The sequence below is a fragment of the Marmota flaviventris genome, chromosome 4 (genome assembly GCF_047511675.1).
Source record: "Marmota flaviventris isolate mMarFla1 chromosome 4, mMarFla1.hap1, whole genome shotgun sequence".
Lineage (NCBI taxonomy): Eukaryota > Metazoa > Chordata > Mammalia > Rodentia > Sciuridae > Marmota > Marmota flaviventris.
Window position 1 is genome coordinate 72,346,970 of NC_092501.1, and position 24,979 is coordinate 72,371,948.

General features: G+C 34.1%; 1 protein-coding gene across 3 annotated transcripts in view; it reads left to right on the forward strand.

Annotated features, from left to right (window-relative positions):
• The window catches only part of Prkg1 (protein kinase cGMP-dependent 1), a 1,193,620-nt gene that overhangs the window by 1,041,141 nt on the left and 127,500 nt on the right, over window positions 1-24,979 (forward strand). Inside the window, exon 1 of one of the 3 annotated variants that reach the window (XM_071611255.1) lies at window positions 21,401-21,513. The exons of the other annotated variants lie outside the window; for them this stretch is intronic. Within the exon in view, the coding sequence (XP_071467356.1) occupies window positions 21,413-21,513 (101 nt within the window). The 5' untranslated portion in view covers window positions 21,401-21,412. Of the gene's footprint in view, window positions 1-21,400; window positions 21,514-24,979 lie in introns of those variants that run through there. 3 annotated transcript variants of the gene reach the window in all.

The following is a 24,979-nucleotide window of genomic DNA, read 5'->3' on the forward strand; positions in this document are numbered from 1 at the left end:
TTTCTATAAAGAGGGCTTATGGAAGAAGTGTGAGCCCAGAAAAATAGGTGATTGAAGAAGAGAGATAAAGAGGGGTAAGAAACTAAATAAGGGTATGATATCAAGTAAAGTTGCAGAGAGTCTAATTTTGATTCAGTCCTGCAGAGAGCTCTGGGAACAGTGTATGACATACCCCTGAGCTGTACTGCTCAATTGTAAAAGGATTGTAATATTTATATTCTTGCAACCTGGTTATTGGTTTACCACTCCCTGTCCACATAAATCCCTGGTCATTTCTTACTCAGTTTATACACAAAGAAAGCTCATTTTCCTTCCAGTTCCCCCATAAGAAGATTCAACTTTGGGTTTGAGGAAGTGAAAAGTATACTTTCAGCCTATATGTACTATGGTGGTAAAAGGTACCCACAGAGAAATGGCAGAGCATGGACAGCGTCTGCTACAGTATTGAACTGCTTCTACCCAAATGCTTGATTTCCCATATTATTTTACATGTCATGGAAAGACAATAGCACTCCCTCCCTATTTGCTTGTGGAAATAGGAGGCTACAAAAATAACAACAGAACTTATCTGCCCTTCAGACAGTGATTTATTTGTTTATTCATGGAACCCTGTTAAAAAACCTGCTCGTATACGTACCTCTTTGCCAGGTATGCTGTATAAGAACAGCCCCTTTCTTTAAGATGTCAGCATGAGGAAAACGTACACAAACAAAATTAAATGAAAATACCAGCCACTAAAATTCAGTATTTCATAAAATGATTCAATCAGTACTTCCTTAGAGATTTTCAAAGAATAGAGCAGTCACTGGGGTGTGAAAAAACTCAGTGGCATCTTCAGCTACAAAACAGGAGTTTTAATACTGTTCTCAAGTGTTTTTGGTAAAGGTGAAATTCAATAATGCATTTGATTCCTAAAAGCATGGTGCCTAGAGCAAGGCAATTGCTCTGTGAACTTTAGCAGAATCTAATGCAGATGACCCTTTAAGTTTAAGGTTGTTCCAAATTTTACATAGACAGAAAATAATTACATGTATGTGTCTCTCTCTGTGTGTATCATCTAGGAAAATATTTTATAATTATTGATTAAGATTAAATATTTTAAAAACTTCATTTTTTTTCTTTATACATAATAGCATCAGGGTTATCATTAGCTTTAAGTCAACAGTTAAGTTGATAAAATTCCAATCCTAGGACTTATACATCTTCTTAGGTATTGCTCAGTCAAGAAAAAAGTCTTTAAAAAGTGAAATTAAAATCAACCTTTAATTTTGTGACCAAATGAGCTATCTTCTATCATGACTTTAAAATATAGTTATAGCTCATAAATTATTTTAGCTTAGAATTAATTATATTCTAACTCAAATTTAAAATTAAACATAAATCCTGAGTTTTAAATTATCCAGTCTGAGCAAATGATTAAATGATGACTGTAATTTCATATTGATATTTTAACATATATTTTATGTACATGGGAGCACATTGAATGTCATTTTGATAACTAAGATCCTGATGAAGTATTATGTAAGATGCAATTCTTATAAGTGATGCTTTAATATTGTTTTAAATTAAGTTGCTTGGGGCATTCACAAATGGATATAACCTTATTTCTATGCTAAGCATGGAAGCACAGCATGCAAAACAGCATACGACCTTCCAACATTACTTAATCCTAAATCTGATAAAATGACGGTTATGATTTATCATAATTTCTTAAAAAAGAAGTTATCACCCTGAAGGATAGAAAAAGGAAATCATTATAGTACCATCTCTGCTGAGACTTTTGACAATTTGGCATTGTTTTAATAATTTTCTATCATTGCATGGAAAAATGCCTCAAAAGAGGATACAAACATGTTATGAAGACATTGTTTTAGTGAGCTTTTTCAGCACTGTGACCAAAAGAACTGACAAGAACAATGTAGAGAAGGAAAAGTTTATTTTGGCTCACAGTTTGAGAGTCAGTGAAGAGTCAGCCTACTCCATAGCTTTTGGCCCAAAGTGACATAGAACATTTTGGTAGAAGGTCATTTTGGTAGAAGGCCATGAAATCATCAGAATATGGCAACCAGGAAATAGAGAGCTTTGTTCAGCAAGGACAAAATATAAACCTCAAAGACACACTGCCCCCCCGCCGTGATTCTAACTGCACCCTACCTCCCTACAGTTACTGCCCAGTTAATCCATATCAGTAGATTAATCCACTGATTAGTTTACATCTCTTATAATTTAATAATTTCACCTGTGAAAATTCTGGTTTTGTCTCACACATGAGTGGGGAATACTTCATATTTAAATGATAGCAGAGATGAACTATATGAGATATGGAGATTCTTTCCAACTCTGAAATATTAAAGCATTTTCTTTTTTTAAGAGAGTTCATGAATTGAAACATCTTATTGTTTTTTTATCTCTAAACTAACTCAGGTTAATTTTTATAAATTAAATTTTATAAATTTTAATTTTATAAATTAATTTCTTAATTTATGACACTGTATCAGTGGTATAAGATCCGATCAAACAAATGTATATCAACCTTTTAGGAATTTAACTGTTCTATCTACCCAGTTGAGAATCTTTTTATTTTCAGTATTAAGCCATAAATGTACAATATTTTTCTTTACTTTCGAGGAGGAATATGGAGTTCCAAATATATTTTTTAGTTTCACTTGACTTGAGGTTTGATTTACTTTCATTTGATCTGCATTGATGGTAAATATTTTTAACTATACAATAAACAGCATAGAGAAATGACAAAGACCACACAGGTTCTATTTTAATAATCAGTGAAAAGAAGACTTTTGTCATTCATATGTTCTTAAAATCTGAAAAGGGTGAGTTCACTAAATTTATATGCAAAGTAGATGGTTGCCTTATTGTTTAATGGAATTAAGAAACAACAACTTTCCTTTATTACCAACTTGAAGAGGCACATCTGAATCTGAATTTGTCTCCAATTCCATAAGGAAGCAGAAGTCACTCTGAAAAAAATACTCCATATTACAACTTTTATGTTGGAGGTTTCCTTGTGTTTTACAATTGGTTCTTCTTTAACACATTTCTAAGATGTTGATAAGAAGCAGACTTAATCTATTTGAAACTTAAGGACCTGTGTGAAGGATGAGATAATAACCCTGAAGTGCCATGTGGAATTAAAGCATTATGTCGCTGAGTGCTGAGTTATTCTTGGCTTTGTAGCATGTAGCAGGGAACTATGAAAGATCCCAGGGAAGAATAAAATGAAGCCACAGTTTTCTTTTAGTGTCCCTTTGAAATCATCCAGAAAAATGAACATGCACTTTTTTTTCAATGCTTATTTTTAAAATAGAACAAAATAATAAAAGTCTCCAAATTGCAAATTCATAATATTTAATGAAATCCCTCCAGGTGCCTAGCACTGAATCTGGTATATTGGAGATATTTTTAGAAAGTGTTCAGCATGACTTTTTCCTTCAGTAGGATTGCAAGATAGAGCCTAGGACACCCAGTGAAATTTGAATTTCAGATAAATAGTGGTTAGCTGTGTTTGTTTGATTTTTAGTAAAGGGATATTTCATGTAATATTTGCAAAATCTACATTTTTTACATGCTACATCTGGCAGCCCTCTTTCTCCAGAAATCCACAAGTTGGTGAGAAAAATAACTTACATAGGTATTAAATTTTTAGGGAGCAATGTAAGACAGCATGTGAGCAAACTCAAGATTGTATAGTTGAGGCCTGTGCTTTCTGGCATTTTCCTTCTGTGGCACAAATCATAGATGGCCCTCGTGAGAAACAGTAAAACCTGCAGTATAAATTTGAGTTATATTTGTTCCTAGTTTGTTTCTCCTATTTCTTTAAAGAAAATTATAGTGACAGGTAGGGAGAGGATCTGTGTTATAGGAATAAATAATCCTGAAGCTATTCTAGCCTATGAGTATTTTTCTTTCTTTTTTTTTAAGTAATTGACTTTTAAAAAAATACCTTTATTTTATTTATCTATTTTTATGTAGTGCTGAGGATTGAACCCAGGGCTTTGCACATGCTAGGCGAGTGCTCTACTGCTGAGCCACAACCCCAGCCCTATGTGTATTTTTCAGCAAATTATTCAGGAGCATGCTTTAGCCATTTTTAGTAACAAATTACTTGTGCAGCAGATCTTGGCACATCAATGCCAGTGTGGTGAGGAAGGCTTGCTTTTTCTTTAAATGTCCTAAAATGTCCTGACTCCTCCACCCCCACCCCACACAGTGAGGAAAAGAAGAGGTTGAGAGAGTTTCATTGGTCACGTTGGATGTGACTAGCTCTAGAAAGCATAAAGAGAAAGTATCTAAATCATAATGTATATTCATCTTGAAATCAAGATGTGAGAGGAACAATTTCCCAGTCAACTGAATGACCAGGAACAATCTGTAAGTAGAATATATTCTCAGCTCCCTCAAGTCGCAGTGGAAGGGTTACCGCAGAAGTCCTGATTTGACAAAGTATAACATTTTGAACAATGATCTAAGTGTGGGGAAAGATGCAGCTGTAGCCTTTTGATCTGCCGTATCGCAATTGCTAAATAACAGTCAAGGAATTGGACTTGTAGTAAAATCCAAACTGTTAATTTCAATAAAGTCTCAAGTGAATTTGAGAGTCTGAGAATGACATTTTTACATAATGTCTGATGTGCAGTGAGAGTCATTTGGGAAACATTCTTTTAAACTTCACAAAATATTTATTATGTGAGCAAGATTATTATGTTTTCTGAAATAATCTCTGCAAATAATTACTTGAACTTTTAAAATGTTTCCCTTTATCTCTTTTCCCACTGTTCTTTGTAGATTGTCTAGAAAATGTGGTAAAGTTCTTAAAAATAGCAGCTACTCAACTAACAAGGTGACAGTATTTTGATAAATTCTTATCACATAGGTAATAAAGCTCAGGCTTCATTATGAGTCTCTGGACCATAGATTTTCATCACCAATGTGTCACTCTCCAGTGGTGCCTTTGAGTATTACTTAGCAGTTCCCAGATTCTGCTACTATCTGCTTTAATTTCAATTTAGAGAATATGAATAGAAGATAGGATTTGCATTGTAAAATAGAGCACAGCTAGAATACTCACCTAACCTCTCAAAATATGGTAAAATGTTTAATTAATAATTGATTTTACACAATGGAATATAGATCTAGTTGTTGGCATATGTCTTATTTCCATTGGTTATTTTAGAACATCTCCATTTTTTTAAGATCACACACACACACACACACACACACACACACACACACACACGGTAAATGTTGTACTCATTTTACAAAGGGAGATAAAGGTTCAGAGAGGTTAAATGACAGCCTGATGTCTCAGAACTAATAAGCAGAAGAATAAATATTGACTCCAGTTTTACTGGTCACGTGTTTGCTTCCTCTCATGTTCCATTCTACTTTTAAACTCTTGAAAAATATCTGAGTCATTAAAATGGCCACTAAGACAGTGAAAATATGCCAAGGACACAAGGGATGTGCCAGTGTAATAGATGTTAATCCGTATGTAGCTAAGAAAATAGCCATGAGAAGCTCTTGAGTACATACATATTTTTTCAGTACATAAATTTTTATTCATTTGCCTGGCCCCCCACCATGATATGTATCATGATGAGGAGCAGCACCCCGTCCTTATTTCATCTTCAAACAATGACCTGTCAAAGATGCTTAGGTGTGGTTGGCTTAGGATGAGTCCAAATATCACCCCCCAAGTGGATCACATTTTGCTTTGTCATGTATAATGTGGCCAATCATTTCCCTTTCAGTATACTATAAATAATCAGAGCAAAAGGACAGCTAGTTTATTTCTCTTCTGATATTGTTTATTAAATTTCTCTAAGTTTAAAACCTAGCATTGGTCTATTTTACAGATTATAGTTTATTATAAAAAAGTTTCCATTTGAAAATGTTTCTGTACATAATCAATTAAAATAATAAAGTAGAATTTTTGTATAAATTTTGAGGAACAAGGAAATTTTAATGAGTACATGGTGCAACCTTATATTCGGAAATTCATCACAAGTCTTAGAAGGGGAGTGGCCAGGAACATAATCAAAAATTTAAAATTTTCATATTTTGGGAACCACATTATGTTTCTAAATGTAAAATTTAGATACTGTCCCCCTTCCAACACATACACCATCATTTTTCTAACAGAATAACTGCAGCTTCTTAAAAACATCTCTATAAAGATGGAGAAAGGGGTACAACTACCTTATATTTTTAAGTCAATTTTCTTATTTGAGGATATTGTGTATTTTGGAATCTCTTGGCTAGTCAAGGAAAGGAAATTAATGAACAACCACCATTTATTTAGTTATAAAATATTTTACCCCCCAAAGATTTTATAGGGCCTTACAACAATAATGATAATAATACAATTCTCCCAAGTAAGTTACATACAGCAGTGCCAACAGGCTTCACTTGACTTTAGATGGTGGTCCCTTGTCATTCCTTCCCCTATCCAGTACCCTGCCTACTCACATCTCAGTAAGTCAGAGGTGCACTTTGGCATTGTAAAGTAATTGTAATAATTAGCAGATCAGGGTCATGACACACCTTGTATTTATCAGGAAAACAGCACTAAACAGCCTTGTGAGGATGCTAGGTTGAAAAGGCCTATGTACCAGAGCTCTGTATCTGTAATCCTTTTTGAATCTGCCTGTTCCCCACAGGATTTTTGTTTTATGTTTAGAAAGATGGAAGGAGGAAGAGAGATTAATACCTTAGGAAAAATACACTAAGAAATTGAGGCAAGGGAAATTGCATGTGTGGGAGCAGGGGAGAGGAGATAGGAGGAGAGAATAAAATCAGTGCCATGGTCTATTCTGTGAGGTCCAGTATGACTTTTAGAGCTGGATCACAGTTTGGAGTTATGCTTCCCAATAAACAGGGGGAAAAAAGGCTTAGCTGCATGCAATATAATGTCCAATGTCCAAAAGCCATAAACAGACTGATTGCTCAATAGAAACATGATTACCTACATTGCCAGTAATACCCTGAAACCATTGTAGCTGCAGTATTGCTATGTAGTGTGACCAATTCCATGAGAACTGCATGTTCCAAGAGTGGGTAGAATTGCCATCCTCTTACGAAAGCTGAATTACCTAACTAAGGCAGGTGCCCAGAGAGAAGTGTGTCCCATTAAACTGTGAAAGTACCTAACTTAGCATGACCAAGGAATGTTCACTAATGCCAACAAGTGCCAGAACTGTTCCAGGATTTGTCATTCAGATTATCTTTGTTGAATCTCCATCAGCATGTGATGCAAACATTATAGTTCCATTTTTACAGATAAATAAGCCTAGGGTCAGTGAGGTCAAATAACTAATCTATGATCTAGAAACCGAAAGATCCAGAACCTAATATGTTGGACTCACCTGCCAACATTCCTGCCATCACAAAATATATACAGGGAACTGCAGTTGGGGGCGGGGGAAGTGGCAAAGGAAGTCATTTAGAAAAGCAGTTTCCCATAACATGTTCTTTAAAGTAAGAACTTCACGTGAGAACATGGCATGGTGTCTGGCACATACTGAATGCCCAAAGATGTAAAGTATTGTACTAATATTATGTTTAAACCACTTTGCTCCCTTGGCAGTGTGATGACGGCCTTTGCTGACACTCTTACTCTGTAATTTGGTTATTTGGAACTTCCAAATAACCAAAGATAATGTGTCTGTATTCCTATTAAAATATCTTAGCAGAGTTGGTAATAATCAGTATTTTCACCACTCTATTGCTTTCATATTAATAGGAAATTCAAATGATTCTGGAAGTTAGGATCTGAGAGATGATAGAGGTTTTGTAGGTCAATGGGAATGTTTTAATCCTGTCTAACTTTAGGCTTCCTCTAGATATAAATAGTTTGTTCTTGAGGCTCAAGGTGAAATGCTTCCATGCTGAACAGTTTCCTGGAGACGTGTTGTGCAGTGTTATTTGAGAGTTCACCACTTAATATCTTGTGATAAGTAGCTTGTACTTCTCTCAAGGTCCTCTGTGATCTGCCTCTTGCCTCTTCTCTATCTTGTTACCTCATTACCCTCTGACTCTCATTTTAGAGCACCAAAATCATAAGAGTGTTGGTGGTTTCTCCCCTTGTTCTCAACTCTATACTGTCTCTCCTGGGGACATTTCTGCCCACTTGCCACTTAACTCCTTCCCTTACCGTTTCTGGCTAACTCTTCATTTTGTAAATATTTTTATTGGTGTATTATAATTATACATAATATTGGGAATCCTTGAGACATATTTTTACATGTGCATAATATAATTTGTTCAATTTTATTTTGTTAAGACTCAACCTATGTTTTTCTGGGAAGGCTGTGCCTAAACATCTCCCCCAAAACCATCGCCTCATCTCTCTGTCCTGGCCATACTATTGCATATTTTAATTTAGTAAAACTATATTTCAAAATAATTATCTGAGCCTTCTGCATTGATTTATCCCCACCCTCTGTCCAGATACATATTTCATGAACAAGAAAACTAAGACCATAGGTGTTCTAGGGAAAAGAATGATCAATATCAGTATGTATCACTTCGACATATTTTGTGTTGATGTCTACAGTGTTTTATGGTTTGTGGATGTGGTTCTTATTGGCTTTTGGGAGAGGGTATTGGTGGGAAGTTCTCTGGCGGGGGGGGGGGGGGGGGCAGACCAGCTATTTACCCAACCAAGACAAAATGAATCTTGACGAATTCCTTCTTGGGCCACTTTTTTATCTTCTCCTTGAACTCCTTAAGTGGTGTTCCCATTTCTGATTTATTCTCACACTTTACTTGATAGTGCCAATGTCTGAATATCAGAGCCTTGTATTCTCTGCCTGCTACAATCTGTCCCCAAATTGAACTTCAGAAAGTTCACCTTTCTGAAGCAATCTTCCATATCTCTTCAATTCAGCTTTGTTCCTGTGAAGGTGATCTCCCCAGAGTTCAGCATGGTTCATGCTGCCCCCACTGTTTAGAACAGTCTTTCTTATACCACTACAATAAAAAATTACCTCAATACACCTAGTAAATGTCTCCTCTTTCATATAGCCTTCTTAGATTTCTACCTGCATGCAATTTCTTTCTCTTCCTTCTGGATTCCTACTTAGCGTGTGAAATTTTAATCTTTCCCACTTGTGTTATAATTATTTTTATGGTTTTTAATAAACTCCTGGAGATTCATTTTCCTCCACCTGAAAATGGAGACATATATCTGCATCGTTTGTATAATTTGTAAGTATCAAAGCCCAATTCCAGCCAATGTGACTCATGAGAGACCATATTGAATAGACATAAGAAATCTTACAGACTCTAAGTTTCATAGGATTCTTTGGCCTCTCAAAATTATAATGAGCACCAAGAAATCCATTCAAAACAAGTAGACTCCTGTCATCTCAGTGTTTCTCTTCACATTTCTCCTTTCTTCCTGTATACCAGTTTTCGCTGCTTTTTCTGTCCATACAGTAACTAAAGCCCTCACATTTTTACTTGTCCTCAGGTAAAAGTGTCCTTGATTCCCATTATTCCTCAATAGAATTTGATCCATTAGCTTTGGTCAGGGCCATTTAGCTCCAAGCAGCTATGAGCATAAAAGCCTAATGGCAGAGGAAGGGGTCATCAAAGGCTGGACTTGGAGGACAGGACATTCTTATGGAAATGTGATTATGGTGATTTGAGAAGACATTCTAAAAAATGTATCACTGTTGTGATTGTTATGAAGATCAAATATGAAAACTTATGGTTCAAGAAGCACAGTTCGTGGTTACCTAAAGCCAGACTTCATGGATATGAATCTGCTCTGCTCTGACATTCATTAGTTTTATGGCCTTGGGAAAATTGCCTAACCTTAATCAAACTAGGAAAGTATAAAAGTAACTAAATCATAGAGATATTTTAAAAATTAAGTATTTAAAGAAGCAAATCCCTTAATAGGGAGGAAGTTTGCACATGTGATTACTCAATATCACTTATTGTTAACTAAAATTTCTATAGTTGCTAATATTATCAGTAACATGTAAGAAAGATTTGTTTCCAACTTCATGTATTGCCTTTATTAAACTGTAAATTTCTTGAGAGTAAGGACTATGCATTATATATCACTATATCTGTCATAGTACGTAATAGGGTAGATAGATGGATGAATAGAAGAAGGGAAGGAGGGAGAGAGGGAGGGAGATAAGAAGAATGGGAGAAAAGAAAAACTCTGACTCATACTGTGTTTTGATTTAGGAAAGTAGGTTTGGCTACTTTGTTCTTAAAAGATATAGGTCCACAGTCTTGGGGGCAGGTTAAAGAAAATAGCATAGCAAGGATCTAATGGAGTGAGATTACTGACTGCTCTACCAAAGACTAGATGATAGCTCATCTGGTGGCAATATGAGATTTCTCAGCCTTGTGATTAAGAGGGAAGGTGGCAAAAGATGATTGTAAACCTCATGCTGTAGCATCACATAATTAAACTACTAGATACCTTAATTAAGATTATTACAAGTTTCACTAAGACATTATTTAATTAGCAGGCTATTTGACATGTGATTTCTAAAAGACTGTCAAATATTATTTTATTAACCTACACTTGTATTTACTGAGCTTTTTCCTTTGAGTCACTGAAGATATGGTCTGCAAAAGGCATTGTAGAATCAGTTGCAGTGTAGATTCTCTTCTGTGTTATTGATGAGAAATGTTAATTAAACATGTGGACCTGATTAGATCCTCTGACCTCAGGGAATTGATGCATAAAATAAGAAGAATGGAAGGGAGTGGCACAGAAGTTATTTTTTTGCACAATGGTGGACTTGCAGTTAAATAAATATCAGTTTATGTTTGTGCTGTCACACAGTAAGGATGACCAAGTCCAAGACCCTAGAATTTTGGTCATATGACCCTTTGGTCATAGCCTTGGAGCTGATGGACACTGATAATTCTAACTTTGGGGAGACAGCACAATTTGTGTAAGGTATGTGGACATTGAGAACAGATAAATCTCAGTTAAAATCCAGATTCTCTTCTTTTTACCTATATGACTGCAGGCAGATCCTTGAAGCTCTCTGAACTTCAGTTGTTCCATCTATTCCTGGGTAGGCAAACTTTTTCTATAAAGAGCCAGATAGTAAATTTTCTAGATTTTATGTATCAAGTGTGGTGGTCTTGTTTCTCTATTATATTTCTTTTGTCTTTTCTTTTACTTTTCCAAATAATCCTTTAAAACTGTAAAAACATTCACAGCTTGAGAACTTTATAGAAATAGCCTGCTCACTAGTTTTGATCCAGGGTTTGCTGGCCTCTGATTATATGATTATATGATTTAGATAGTTTGCTTCTAAGCAGCAAATACCTGGCTAGAAGTGCTCAGTAATTGTTGTTTCTCCCAAGCCTTAAAGTCTCTGAAACTTTTGGTCAGTTTCAATTGTGCCACATCTGTTAGCGAAATGACCTTACTTTGTTGCCATAGATGCTTCGTGATTATCAGCTATAAATTCAAGGTAACAGTTCATGGTTTTGCTATCTGCCTTCCCAGTACTTCTAATACAGTAGGTAGTCAATTAAGTATTATTCATTGATAGTAAGGGAAATAGTGCCCCAGCACTTTGGCATTCAAAGCTGTAGGTGTAAATGGACCATAGGTGAAATATAATGTCAGTGTCCAGTCAATGTTACAGGACCCAGAACTGAAAGTAAGTATTCCAAATGTCACCTGTCTGTCCATTATTGTCATGCAAATTAAAATACAAGGGCATATTGAGCAGAGGAACAATGAGAGGAATTGGTGGGAGGCAAGAAAAGACTTGGTAGTACTAATAGCATGGCCATTAACTTTAAACAGTTTCTTACAGTTATCCAGGAAGGATTTAATGGTTTTCCCACACAATTTCCTTTAGTCTCTTAACAACAAAAAAGAAAGCAAAATAATAAACCCAGACCCCTGATGAACATATTGGCCACATTTTGCCTCCTGCTAGTCCTGATTTTTATTGTACCTTCCAGAGTTTTGATATAGGTTTAGCAATGTAGTAAAAGGAAAAAAAAGTGCTAAATTTTGTATTTGAAGATGGTCAACATGCAGCCTTTTGTAATTCCTGCTGTTCCAACCCTGCTAACCTCATTCTTATTTCTTCCCTACTTGCTTCCAGGGTTCCAGCCATTATTCATCACTTGGTATTCCCTATAAACAATATCCCTTCATGCTTTTTCACAGGCTGTTTCTGGTGGCATGACCACCTTACTTTCTGTGTTGACTCATTTCTATATGCACACCAGTTTTTACCTGAACTCATCATCTCCTACTGTATTTTTCCAGATCCTTTCTACCATCAACCCATTTATTCCCCTACCCATCTCCTAGTCAGGGCTGGGACCTTCCCACACGATTGGGTGTCACTCTGTTCACTCCTTTAATACACTCTGATCATACTACGATATAATGATCAATAATCTGTCTCACCAACTAGACTGTAAACTCTTGGAATTTTCAACAACTTTGTGATTTACCTACCCTTCTGTATACCAAGCATCTAAGACTACTGGTTTACAGTAATATTCAGAAATGTTAATTAGCATTGCCAGATAAAATACAAGATATCCAGTTAAACTTGAATTTTAGATAAACAATGAATAATTTTTACTATAAGCACATTGTTACATAGGACATGCTTAATATTAAGAAAGTATTCGTTATTTAAGTAACTTGGATTTAACTTTGTTCTATCAATGAGTAAATAAATGGTTGTCATTCTTTTCTTTATTGTGGCAAAAAGCCATTTCATTCATTTTTGTAGGTTTCAGAATTCAGTTCAAAAATGTGATCTCAAGTCCTTGACTGCACTTTAAAAGCAAGTTTTTTCCCACATATTTACTTACTTTTTCTTTACATAATTACCCCATTAAATGCTTTTGTTTTCCCATTTTTTAACAAGAAAATCGAAAAGCAGAGAACTGAAGTATCTGACTCCAGATCACACTGATAATTAGTGGTGATTTTGATATGTGAACCTTGATAAAGTAACCCTTGTATCTGTTCTTCTAAGCTAGTAATTTTGTTCTCTGGATGAAAAGGCTTAATGTTACTTAACATTTGTGATTAATGCCTATATGTGATTTAAAAAGATTTCATATGCCTTTATGAAAAATTATTGTGAAGGGAAAAATATTTCTAATTTATTACTGGAAATATTAAAAATAATATCAAAGCAATATTAAACATAGGTATTAATTATTATCTACCTCCATGGATATCTACGTAAATATTTATGTACCTATGCATATAATCAATAGCTTAATTTTTTAACAGATCCAAAATGCCACCCTCATGGTTGCTAAGGGTTGCTAAGAGTGTTAAGAGCAGATGTCCTTGCTGAAAAAATATCTTCCTTAGTTTGTCATTTAGTGCCAGTGATTGCTGCCAATGAAACAGGGGCAAAAGGCAAAGCTGTAAATGACACTGGAGGATACTGTGTCGAATGTTTTTACTTCTTTTATCCACTAAGCTTGTATCTCTTTAGTGTAATCGGGCTGTACCAGAATACATTAACTCTATTCCTGATAGCTGGGGATGATTTTGGTGAGGTTTGAGGGGTAGCTCAGGAATGGACAAACTCTGATAGCCACATGGTGAACCTAAAAGGCCTTCAAGCACTGTCAGACTCTCACAGACTCTCTACTCGGAAGTTGCTTATTAGACACAATTGCTATTATTTGGGGTATTTATTTTTTAAAAAAAACCCATAATATCCTAAGATCATGACACATAATTAAAATCTATCAATTAAAATTCAAAAGCTAAAAAATATTCTCCTTTGGTTCCTTGTCTTTTAATTACACATTCTCTTCCTTATGTGTAATTACTTTTTCTAATGCATTCAGAAAAGTCCCACTGACTTAAATTTATTCTAATTTGTGTGAATATGTGTGTATTCAACACATACAATTACATATATACACTGCACTATGACCTTTCCACTTGACGTATATGGGAGATCATATATGGTAGGCTCTGTTCAGTTTTTTAATGGTTTTGAAACATATCCATGTATTATTGTATAAAAAGTACATTTAAAAAATTGAACATTGGTGGGCATTTAGGTTAATTCCCATGTTATTTCTACACATAATGTTGTAGTAGTGTCCTTTTAATGTTACTTTTGCTAAAAGAGTGAGTATATATTTAGAATAAATAAATGCAACAAAAATGTAATAAATAGGACTGGATTGCATTTCTACCAGCATTGTATTCACATGCTCTTTTACATTTCTCTCACAAGGTGTGAGATATTCTACATTGTCTTAAAGCCATTTTCTTTCCTTCTCTTTGAACTATTTGTTTTGCTCATTTTTTATATTTATTTATTTATTTTTTTAGTTGTATTTGGACACAATGCCTTTATTTACTTATTTTTATGTGGTACTGAGGATCGAACTAAGGGCCTTGCGCATGCTAGGTGAGTACTCTACTGCTGAGCCACACCACAGCCCCATGTTTTGCTCGTTTTTAAGTGGGATGTTTCTTACTTTATTTTTATCAGCTCATGGAAAATCTTGACATATTAAATAAATTTTGGGTATTTAAGTCCCAAATATTTTAGAAGCATTTCAATGCATACATATACTAAATATTTTATGATTATATGTCTATATTTATATAAAAGATGCTTGGCAGTTAAAAGCATGCCAAAGTTCTTGGTAAATTTTGATTGATAAATATTGATTGATAAATATTGATTGATAAATCAAATGCTTGGTTTTCTTTTTTCTAATTAATGCTGACTGTAGGGACTTTGTATGTAGTGATTTGGCATTTGCAGTTTTTATTCAAAGTGCATGTGATACATTTTAGTCACTGAGAAAATATTTTTATGAAAATCTATTTCAGAGCTTCTATGACTTGCTATTTAATATTTAAATAGTACATAACAATTACATACTTAAAATATCATTTTTGACCTAAAGAAATATTCTTGGATTCAGGATGAATTCATCTCAGGAGCACTGAAAACTATCATGATTAGAACATTTAAAAAGTGTGCATGTCTGCAAAACCTTAATTATTTTTTTTTAAAAAAAGCAGCAGTGATTTTGAACACCTATCTACATGTGAAAAATTCAAATGGAGAATGGAACATTTTTTAGAGGTTATATATCAAGTTGGCAATAGAACAAGAAATAAGAGACACTCTCTTAATAGGTTGCCTACAATTCCCTACAAGAAAGAACACAGGTAACAATTTCTTGAAATACATGACTGTGCAATTTAACATTCATCTCATTTGTGCCTTAGTTGAGATTAGTAGTCCATTGATACAGCCATCACTCTAATATGCTTTCACTTCTTCTACTTTGAAAAATTGAAAAATTACTTTTCCATTCTGCAAAAGAAGGGAAACCAAAGGAAAAAACAGATGCTTTATTTTATTTCATTATATATTTATGACTCCATGAACCCCCACTAAAAATTTGTTTATATACTTTCAAATTCAATTTTTTTTGCTCATCACATTACAAAATTGCATGCATTACAATCTGAAAAGTAAAATCAGTAAAACCTGATTTATCCTAGTCCAGATTATTTTATGAAGTCTAGTTCAGAGAAAGGGATAGTTAGGGATAAGAGGAAAATTATAAAAAATCATTGCATCTAAGCATGTTATACTACAAGACTTATTATACAAAATGTTAATAAAACAACATTTTTTCTTCTGTTTTCTCCCCTTAAAATATATATAAATCATTCAGAAAACTGACCACATGGGCTCCTCAGAAAACAATAGAAATAGATATCTAATTTACTTCTAAATTGCTAATAAAATAATAACATGAAACAACAAGATCTTCTTTCCCTCTATAAAATCATTTTTGGGGAGACCTCTTTAAACTTGTAAGGTCTTTGCAAAGAATTTAATATTTAAAATTAAAATACAGAATAAATATCATTTGTACCCTAACAAGAAACAAATTTAGTCTCAAAATTTCTTCAGTGGTAATTTCTTACACCAGCAATAATGAAATGTAAAGAGAATTATCTGTAATGAGTAGAGAGAAGGAGTAAAAAACATCAATCACATCTTAAAATTCATGGAAATTAATTCATTCAACTATGGAATATGGAAGAAGTATGACTTCCTGTTGAAACTCAATTCAGCTAGTGTCAAAAAAGAGGAGCACAACAGAAAAAGAAATAGCAATTGCTTCTTCCTCCTCTTTCACTAATTCCATATATTAGGTTAAACCATATGAAATTGCCAGTATTCAGCTATTTTTAACCTGCTAAAAAGCAATTTCATTTGGTTCAATCTAGTAAATATCTATATTCATTGTCATTGAAGCATGCCATAGAATGTGAAATTCACGTCAAGTAAAATTTCATTATGCCATCACCCCAGCAGAAGTAATATATAAGGAGGAATGTGAAAATTGAGTTCTTCCAACTTAATAACCCTTTTTTAGTCATTATGCCTTTCCTGGATATCCATCTAAGAAGGTATATATTCTCTTGGGAAGTAAATTAATACATTGAATGGAAATAGCTATCCAGGGAGCCAGGATGAACACACTTTGGAATTACTTTTTGTATAACACTTAAATTTATAAACACTTAAATTTTTCTACATAGAGAATAATTTTCTTTATTAATGATAAAATTAGATTGTTTTATTTTACTTATTTTTGCTGATACCCAATAATTACAGATAATTTGGGAATACAATGAGATGTTTCCACACACATACACATTGGGCAATGATCAAATCTGGGAAATGAGCATGCTCATCTCCTTAAACATGTAATTTTTTTGTTGTGAGAATATTCAAAATCTTTTTGTCTAAATATTTAAAGTATGCAATGTGCTATTCTTAGCTTTTGTTACATTACCAGGCAAAAGCGTACCAGCACTTATTCTTCTTTCCTAAATGTAATCTTGTACATATTGACCAATCTCTCCCTTTTTCCTTTCTTCTCTATTCTCCCCAGCCTCTGGTAGCCATCATTCTACTCTCAACTTCTATGAGATCAATATTTTTAGTATTCATATATGAAGTAGTAATTTTTCTGTGCTGGCTTATTTCATTTAACATGATCCCTCTAGCCCATTCATATCACAAATAATAAGATTTTGCCTTTTTTATGGCTAAAAAAGTATTCTATTGTGTATATATATATACCACATTTTTTGAGCCATTTGATTGTTTCCATCAAGGAACATGGAATTTCAGATGTCTTTCTGATAACACTGATTTCATTTCCTTTGTATAGATGCTCAGTAGCAGGATTGCTGCATCATGTGGTAGTTCTAACTCTTGGCAGAACCTCCCATACTGTTCTCCACAGTGGCTGTACTAATTTTCATTCCCATCACCAGTTTTCAAGAATTCTCCTTTCATCCCCAACATTCGGTTTTAGCCTTTTTGATAACTGCCATTCGAACTGTATATTGTATAATGTTATGATTTTGATCGTATTTCCCTAATGATTAGTGATGTTGAACAGTATTTCACAGACCTATTTCTATGTCTTTGTTAGAAAAATTTCCAAACAGATCTTTTGCCCATTCTGGTATCAATCCTTTGTCAACTGTATAACTTGCAAATACTTCCTCCCATTCTGTAGGTTGTCTCTTCACTCTGTTGTTTCCTTTGCTGTTCAGAAACTTTTGACTTTGATATAATCCCATTTTTCAATTTTTTTTTTACTGTTCATGTTTTGTGATCATGTCTAAAAATTCTCAGCCCAGACTGACCTCATGTAGTATTTCTTGATTTTTTTTTTTTTTAGTGGTTTCCGAGTTTCAGTGCTTATATTTAGTTCTTTAATCCATTTGAGTTGATTTTTATATATGGTGAGTTACTGGGGTCACATCTCTTTTGTATGTGAACATCTGGCCTTCCCAGAATGATTTATTGAAGAGACCATCCTGTGTGTTCTTGGCAGCTTTTTCAAAAATCAGTTGGCTCAGCATACACCTGTAATCCCAGGTACTTGGGAGGCTGAGACTGGAGGATTATGAGTTTGGACAACAAGGTGAGACCACATCTAGAAGACAGAAAGGAAGGAAGGGACACAGAGAAAACAATCTTTGTAGTGTATTTTTAATTGAAGTCCTAGTCTAGCTTCTTTCTTTATCTCAAGAAGAGAATTACATCATGAGTCTGTATTGTCGAGGAGAAACCATAGACTGCTTTGAGTAAACTCCAGAAAATGAATCTGCTTTAAACTTGTCTACATTGATCATAAGTTGATATATATCCTTGATAACACATTGGCTTTATTATGTATGTTTTGCATTACTCTATATTCTACTTTACAGAATTCTAAAGGGCAGAATTCATATTTTCTGTTTAGAAGAAATTATTTATTTATATATAAATTCCTTAGACTGTAATGGCTATTTAGTAACATTTACTTTATTATGTGGGGGCCACTATCTGTATTCTAAAAATATTTAACTAAACTTATTCCCTTGGACCTTTATTCCATCATGGTGTATGATTTATTTCCTCTAATCAAATTTAAGATTTCCAACTCATTTTAAAGATTTTGTTTAATATAGTAGAGTAAAGGAGGTTTAGTCCCTTAAAAAAATAAATATGCATCTTGAGAGTGGCCTATGGGCACTGACTGGTGTGGCTCTCCTTTCTTTGGCTTCTCTGGCTTGTGCCTTCTTTCCTCAGTCCCTGAACTTGCATTACAACAAGCTCTTTCCTATCTCATGGCAATTGTGTCTGGTGTTTGTGCTTCTTAGAATACCGTCCTTCTGACTTTTTGTCTTGCTGACTCCAATTCAGTCTTCAAGTCTTAATTTTTAATGTCCTCACAAAGTGCATCTGCTCTCCTGATTGTGAGTCAGAGCCTCCCTATTAGTATCTGACTGCCTGGGATTTATTTGATCAACATTTTCAATTAAACATTTGCCTACAAATTTAATCTTTCTCCCCATTAGACTGCAAGTTCAGACATTCAGAAGGTAACTACCTTCAGTAAATATTGATTGAAATTATTAAAAATTTATTTTTATTATATTCATGAAAATATAAATAGCAAAGAATAAAGAGTTTGGAAGAATATTCACCAAGGTGTTAATGTTATTTATTTTCTGGTAGATGGTGTTATTTTTGAATTTTTCTTACCTTTTATGTAATTATATGTAGAAATATTTCTTATGTGCAAAAGGTTTTCTTATTCTTTAGAAATGCTATTGAAGGATCATCAAAATTTTCTTGGATGAACATTTGAACTAGAATAAAGGGTTCTTGGGGGAGCCAGCCATATGTGTACAGGTCTCACATAATTAGTGGCCAGTATATTTTAAGGACATACATAGTTTTCTGTCATAGTGAGCACAGACTAGCTCATGTGGCAGTGAGATGGTGGGTCATATAGTGGAGGACATTAAATTTTAAAAGAAAATGTTGAAATTTCTTCTGGGAATGTTTCCTTTGAAAATTCTTGTGCAGAGAGTGTTGACATAATTAGATTTGTATTGTAAAATGTGTGACCAAGTGAGATATAGATTAGAAGGAAAAGAAAGTGGGAGCCAGGAGATTTGAGAGAGACCAATCAGTGGTCTAGGATACAGATGATGGTGGCCCAAAGTTGAGCATGGTCTGAGAAGGGGTATTAGGGTTCTCTAGAGGAATAGAACCAAAAGGAGATATGATTATAAAGAGGGAATTTATTATTTTGACTTACACGACCAGAAGCTGGAAAGCCCACAAAGGTCATCTGCAGGTTGGAGAGCTGAAGTAACCAGTAGCTGTGCAGTACAAGAGGCTGAAGCTAAGAGGGATCAATGATGCTACCGGAGTCTAAGACCAAAGGCTTCTGAAAATTCCCTGGAGAATCACTGGTAGAGTATGTTTTGGAAGAGTGAAGGACTGAGTCTGATGTCCTCATGTGATCACAGCAGCAGTCAAGAACTGGGTCAAGAAGAATAGAGGTTGCATTTCCTGCTGCTTCCTTGTACTTCCAACTTTTATTCCATCAGCCACCATCTTATTGGATGGTGCTGCCCATACTAAGGGAGTGTCTCCACTTCAGTTCACTATCCCACATGCCAAACATTCCTAGACACATCCTCATTGACACACCCAGAAGCCTCTTAATGTTCAGCATCTCTTAATCCAATCAAATTGACAATTCAAATTAACCATTACATAAGGCAAAGAATGGGTAGATAGCAGAGGTAAAGAAAAATAGAATCAATAGGAGAAAACATATGCAATGACAGAGAGGGCAGCATAAAAAGTGAATCTAATTCTTTCTGAGTCTAGGTGAATTAAAAAATGCTGATGTCATTTGCCAAAAGAGAAAACCCAGGGAAGACAATGGTTTTACAGTTAGGAGAAAATGAGTTAGTTCTGAGTTGAAAGTTGTAGTGGGACTTTGACATGAGGATATCCACTAAAAGGCAGGAGACATTTAGAAATAAATATTTTCAAGACAATAATATAAAACTAGTAATTGATTACATGGGATAGTGTGAGTTCTCCCCCATGAGAGAAGTCAGAGCTAGAAAACAGCAAGTCAAAATCAGAAATTTGAAGGAAAAAAACAAAACTATAATTCCATGGATTGGGGAAAAGATCTGGAAAAAATAAACAGAGAAATTAGTATCATAAAGGAATTGGAAGACTTATTTATTCTAGGAAATTAGGGAACAGAGTTTCAAGAGAAAAAGTATATTTTAAAAGGTAACATGCTTTCTTGATAATGTTAGTTAACATTTATTTGTGCCAAACATTGTTAGAAGGTAGTAATAATTTCCATGTACTAATTGATTTTGCACTTAGTATATGAGTGTTATTAGAGTGTTGAAGGTATAAATCATTTAGAAATAGCTTTGGGACTAATTGGGAAGTGGAATCCATAAAAGGCCCAATATGACTTTTTCTTAAAAACAATTATCTGCTTTGGGATAAGTTTTCAAATAGAACAGTCAGATTTGCCACAAGCTCTACAATTCTTCATAGTTAATTCAGTACTATAATTTCATTTTATGTGGCCCTTTGATCCTTGTCATATCCTATACATTTTGATTATCCTACTTGTTGTGGTAAGATTGCTTTCGATTTTGATGTTGAAAGGATTTGCTTTGTCTAATGTGAACCCAACTTAACTGGAACATTAAACTAGTGCACATGACATAGAATGAAGGGCTCAGCCCCATGGATTGCTGTGAGTTCATAAGCAACTGGAGGAGTGTCAGTTTCCATGAGGGCTGGCACAGAGGGAATGCAAGAACACTGTTGACAGCAGCCACACTGTTCCAGAGCTGAAAAGGGAGAGCCCCTATTCTGACAGCCACTTTGCATGAACTATGTTCTGCTTTGGCCTCATGCATACACTCTCACATTTGTTCCCCTGAGATATCCAAGTACCTCAGAGTTCTTTAGTAGTCATGAGACACAAGAGAATTGCTTCAGAACAAGAAGAGTCAATGCAAACCCTTGCTATGGATTATTCAGATACTGACAGTGACTCTACTTTGGGATACAGCGATGATGAAGATTCCAGTGATGAAGTCCAAGGAATATCAGAGTCAGTGCACAGAAAACTGTTTGCAAATATTTGGGGATTTTTTCATGCTCTATAATTTCATTGAAAGGAATTTCTAACTCCTCCAAAGATGCTTAAAAAGAGACCACTACTAAACTGCATAGCTTTGACTGTTATTATTTGTTAATCAATAGAAAGTTTCTGAAACTATTTGTTAATCTGCCAAACAGTAGCTCCTTTTGCAATAATACATGTTTATTAATTGTCATGCTGAAAACAATTATATACAGGCCAGAACAGGATGAATGAGATTTTATTTTTAAAGAAAATGTGAATGTTAAACCTGGACTATTATACAGATACACATACATTTATGTATTATAAAGGTACAAGCCTAGTGTACTGAGCAAACAGAGGCAGCATGTGAACAGTGAAAGTTTGTAACTAAATAGATCTGGCATTATCTTATTAATATATAAAATTCTTTCACAGTCAATCTTTTTCAAAGTTGTGTATATTCTGTTTTTAGAAGCTATTAAAGTAGTTAGGTAATACTCTAAGTCAGGCATAGCTAATGTGTGCTAATGAAATACATATCTAGGCTGTCCTCAAAGGCATGTTCTTTTCACAACAGTATAATGTTTATGTGCTCGGTTATCAGAGTTTAATGTGACAAAAATTCTAAATTCTAAATACCCTGATTTGCCAAACAGTAAAACTTGGAAAAAAGAAAGAAAAAAAGGAAGAAAGAAAGAAAGAAATCTCAACTTTTAAAAATAATACAATCCTGCTTTTCTTTTTCCCATGTCTAAACTAGTATTACTGAAACCCGTGCTAACTTAGGTAATGTTCTGTGTGAAATCAATATGATAATAGTTATGTATATTTAGAAATGTTCAATGAAATCACAGATTTTTAGGACCTCTGCATTTTATAAATGTGTGATATTTCCTATCTAAATCCAAATGATATTTGCTTTTACCATGGCCCTTGGACCACAAAGGATATAAACATACCAAATAATCACAGAATTGGCAGTTTGCATCAATAATATTCTTTCATTAGAAGTTTCCCTACCCTACTCCTAACATGACATATATATCTCAAAACTAGATTTTCAGAAAAAAGCTCTCACAGTGCACAGGGATACAATTTTTAGACACCTGCATAAAGAAACATCAAGACATTAAGCACCTTAATAGTAGAAATACAATGATATTGCAGGGTCAACATTAGGTCAGTGCAGAATGGGCTTGGCATTCAGTAATTTTCTATTATTATGTAACAATATTATAAAGCAACATAGCAGACTAGGACATAATCATGTATAGGAATTCTGATAAGCTGAAAATCAAAATGGCTCATCAGATTAATTTTGCAGTTGGGCACCCATAAGTATATTAGTGCTGATTTTATTAACAATTAAATACCATTTTTATAATGGTAGACATTATGACTATTGCCCCAAATTTATTCTGCATTTTAATAAATTTAGATTTTTTTTCAAATTAAACTCTATAGAGGAACATAAAAACAGTGTACTGTTGTGGAAAGAACTAATTTTGAACACAGATCTGTATTCAAATCCTAGGGCTGCATATATTAGCTATGCCTGACTTCCAGTATATTACCTAATCTCTAGCCTCACATGTTCAGTTTGTTATATGGTATAAATGGGATTTTTGTGAACTGCTTAATATAGTTACTGACATATGCTAGATGCATAGTAAGTGGCATATATAAAATTCCCTACAAATATTTAATTTATTGCCTTTAACCAGTGTTATGCTTTTAGCATATATATATATATATATGTCATTTTAATGTATTAAGCTAGTTAATGTAGTAAGGTGGTTCTAGCCCATACTTATATTATGTTTCTATTGATTAAAGTGTTCTTCTGATCTTTGATTTTTTTTCTCATCTATGTTTTATAATATTGATATTTTTTTGTTTCAAGGAAATTACATTCCATTTTTAAAGTATACTCAATTTAGGCCAGATAATATAATAAAATCTTAAAATATTTGATATTTGTGATAGATACATTAAAAATTTATATGCACAGAATATATGTTTAAATGAGGCATATTTGTGTATGTTTTTTTTTTAAACTCTGGACAATTTCTAACTAGTCAAGGTGAAAATATAGTTATAGAAAGCAAGTTTTAATATGATCTCTATAAAAGGATATTAATGTTTTTATTGTTTTTGTGTTTAGGTTAGCAGCAATTTTTAGTAACTTATGCCACCATAAATAACATTCTAAGAAATAAATCATCCACACAATTTATGAAAAACTTGGTGGGTATTACTGATGTTTTCTGCCTGTAGTGTTTACCAAAAATTCAAACTAAGAAAGTCATAATGGTTGGAAATACATTGTCTAATGCTATGAAGCAAAAAGAAAAATCTCCACTTTAGTCTTGGGTAGGAATGTTCTTATAAAACACCAAACAGAGCCTCCGTAAGGGCTATCATGATAGATAATGTTGGAGATGAGAAGAATTAGAAATATTAAACAGTAGGCCACACTTCTTTCTGTGTACCTAGCACAATGACAAACTTATTTTTGGTGATCTCATTTAATTTCATGCAGTGAATGGGGCACTCATATCATCTTTAGTTTATAGACAAGGACACTGAGGCTTACATAGGTTGTGATTCCAGATCCTCAACTCTGCTTCACTGCCTCAGACCTCAGGAATATGATATTCATACCATTCTTGAAGCAAACACTTTTAGTACCTCCTTTGTGTCAGGTATTTGAGATAAAATAGGAAATAAAACTAGCCATGGTCCCTGCCCTAGCATTGTCTAGTGGGAGAGAGAGAGAGAGGTACTAACGAAATGAACACATAAGTAAATGTATAAATTAAAAATGGTGATAGTTGCTTGCATATAGAGATAGGTAGGGTGATAAGAAGAAGTAAACAGGGAATCTGACCTAGTTAATTCAGGATGGCATCCCCTAGGAAAAGGCATTTCTCCTGAAATCTAAAGGATAAGCTGGAGTGAACTAGACAGACAGCTGGAGAGGAGTTTTGTAGGCCTAGTTATGAAAAACTCATGGCAGGAGGGAGGTGATGTGTTGCCATTGAAAGGAGGCCAATTTGGCTGCAAGGCAGAGAATGTGAGGGAGGCAGTAGGAGGACCATACTGGGAGTTGATGAGGCTATAATAAAAATTTTAAAGTCAAGACAGAGTTTAGTATCATGGGTGGATTAAGAAATGTACTGTAATTGAGCGATTATTTTTTCTTTAATAACATAACCATTGAGAAACAAATCAAAAAAGAATGTCACTTATAGAGAAACATAATATGAAACACCTAATAATACTTTTTCATTAAATGTCAGGACCTAAAAGGAAAAAAAATGTGCAATCTTATTTAAAGATATAAAACTGTATCTGAAAAAGTAGAAAGTCACGCCATCTTCTTTTATGGAAAAAATAATGTCACCAGAAAGTCTTTCTTCTTAAAATAATGTATAAATATAATATGAAT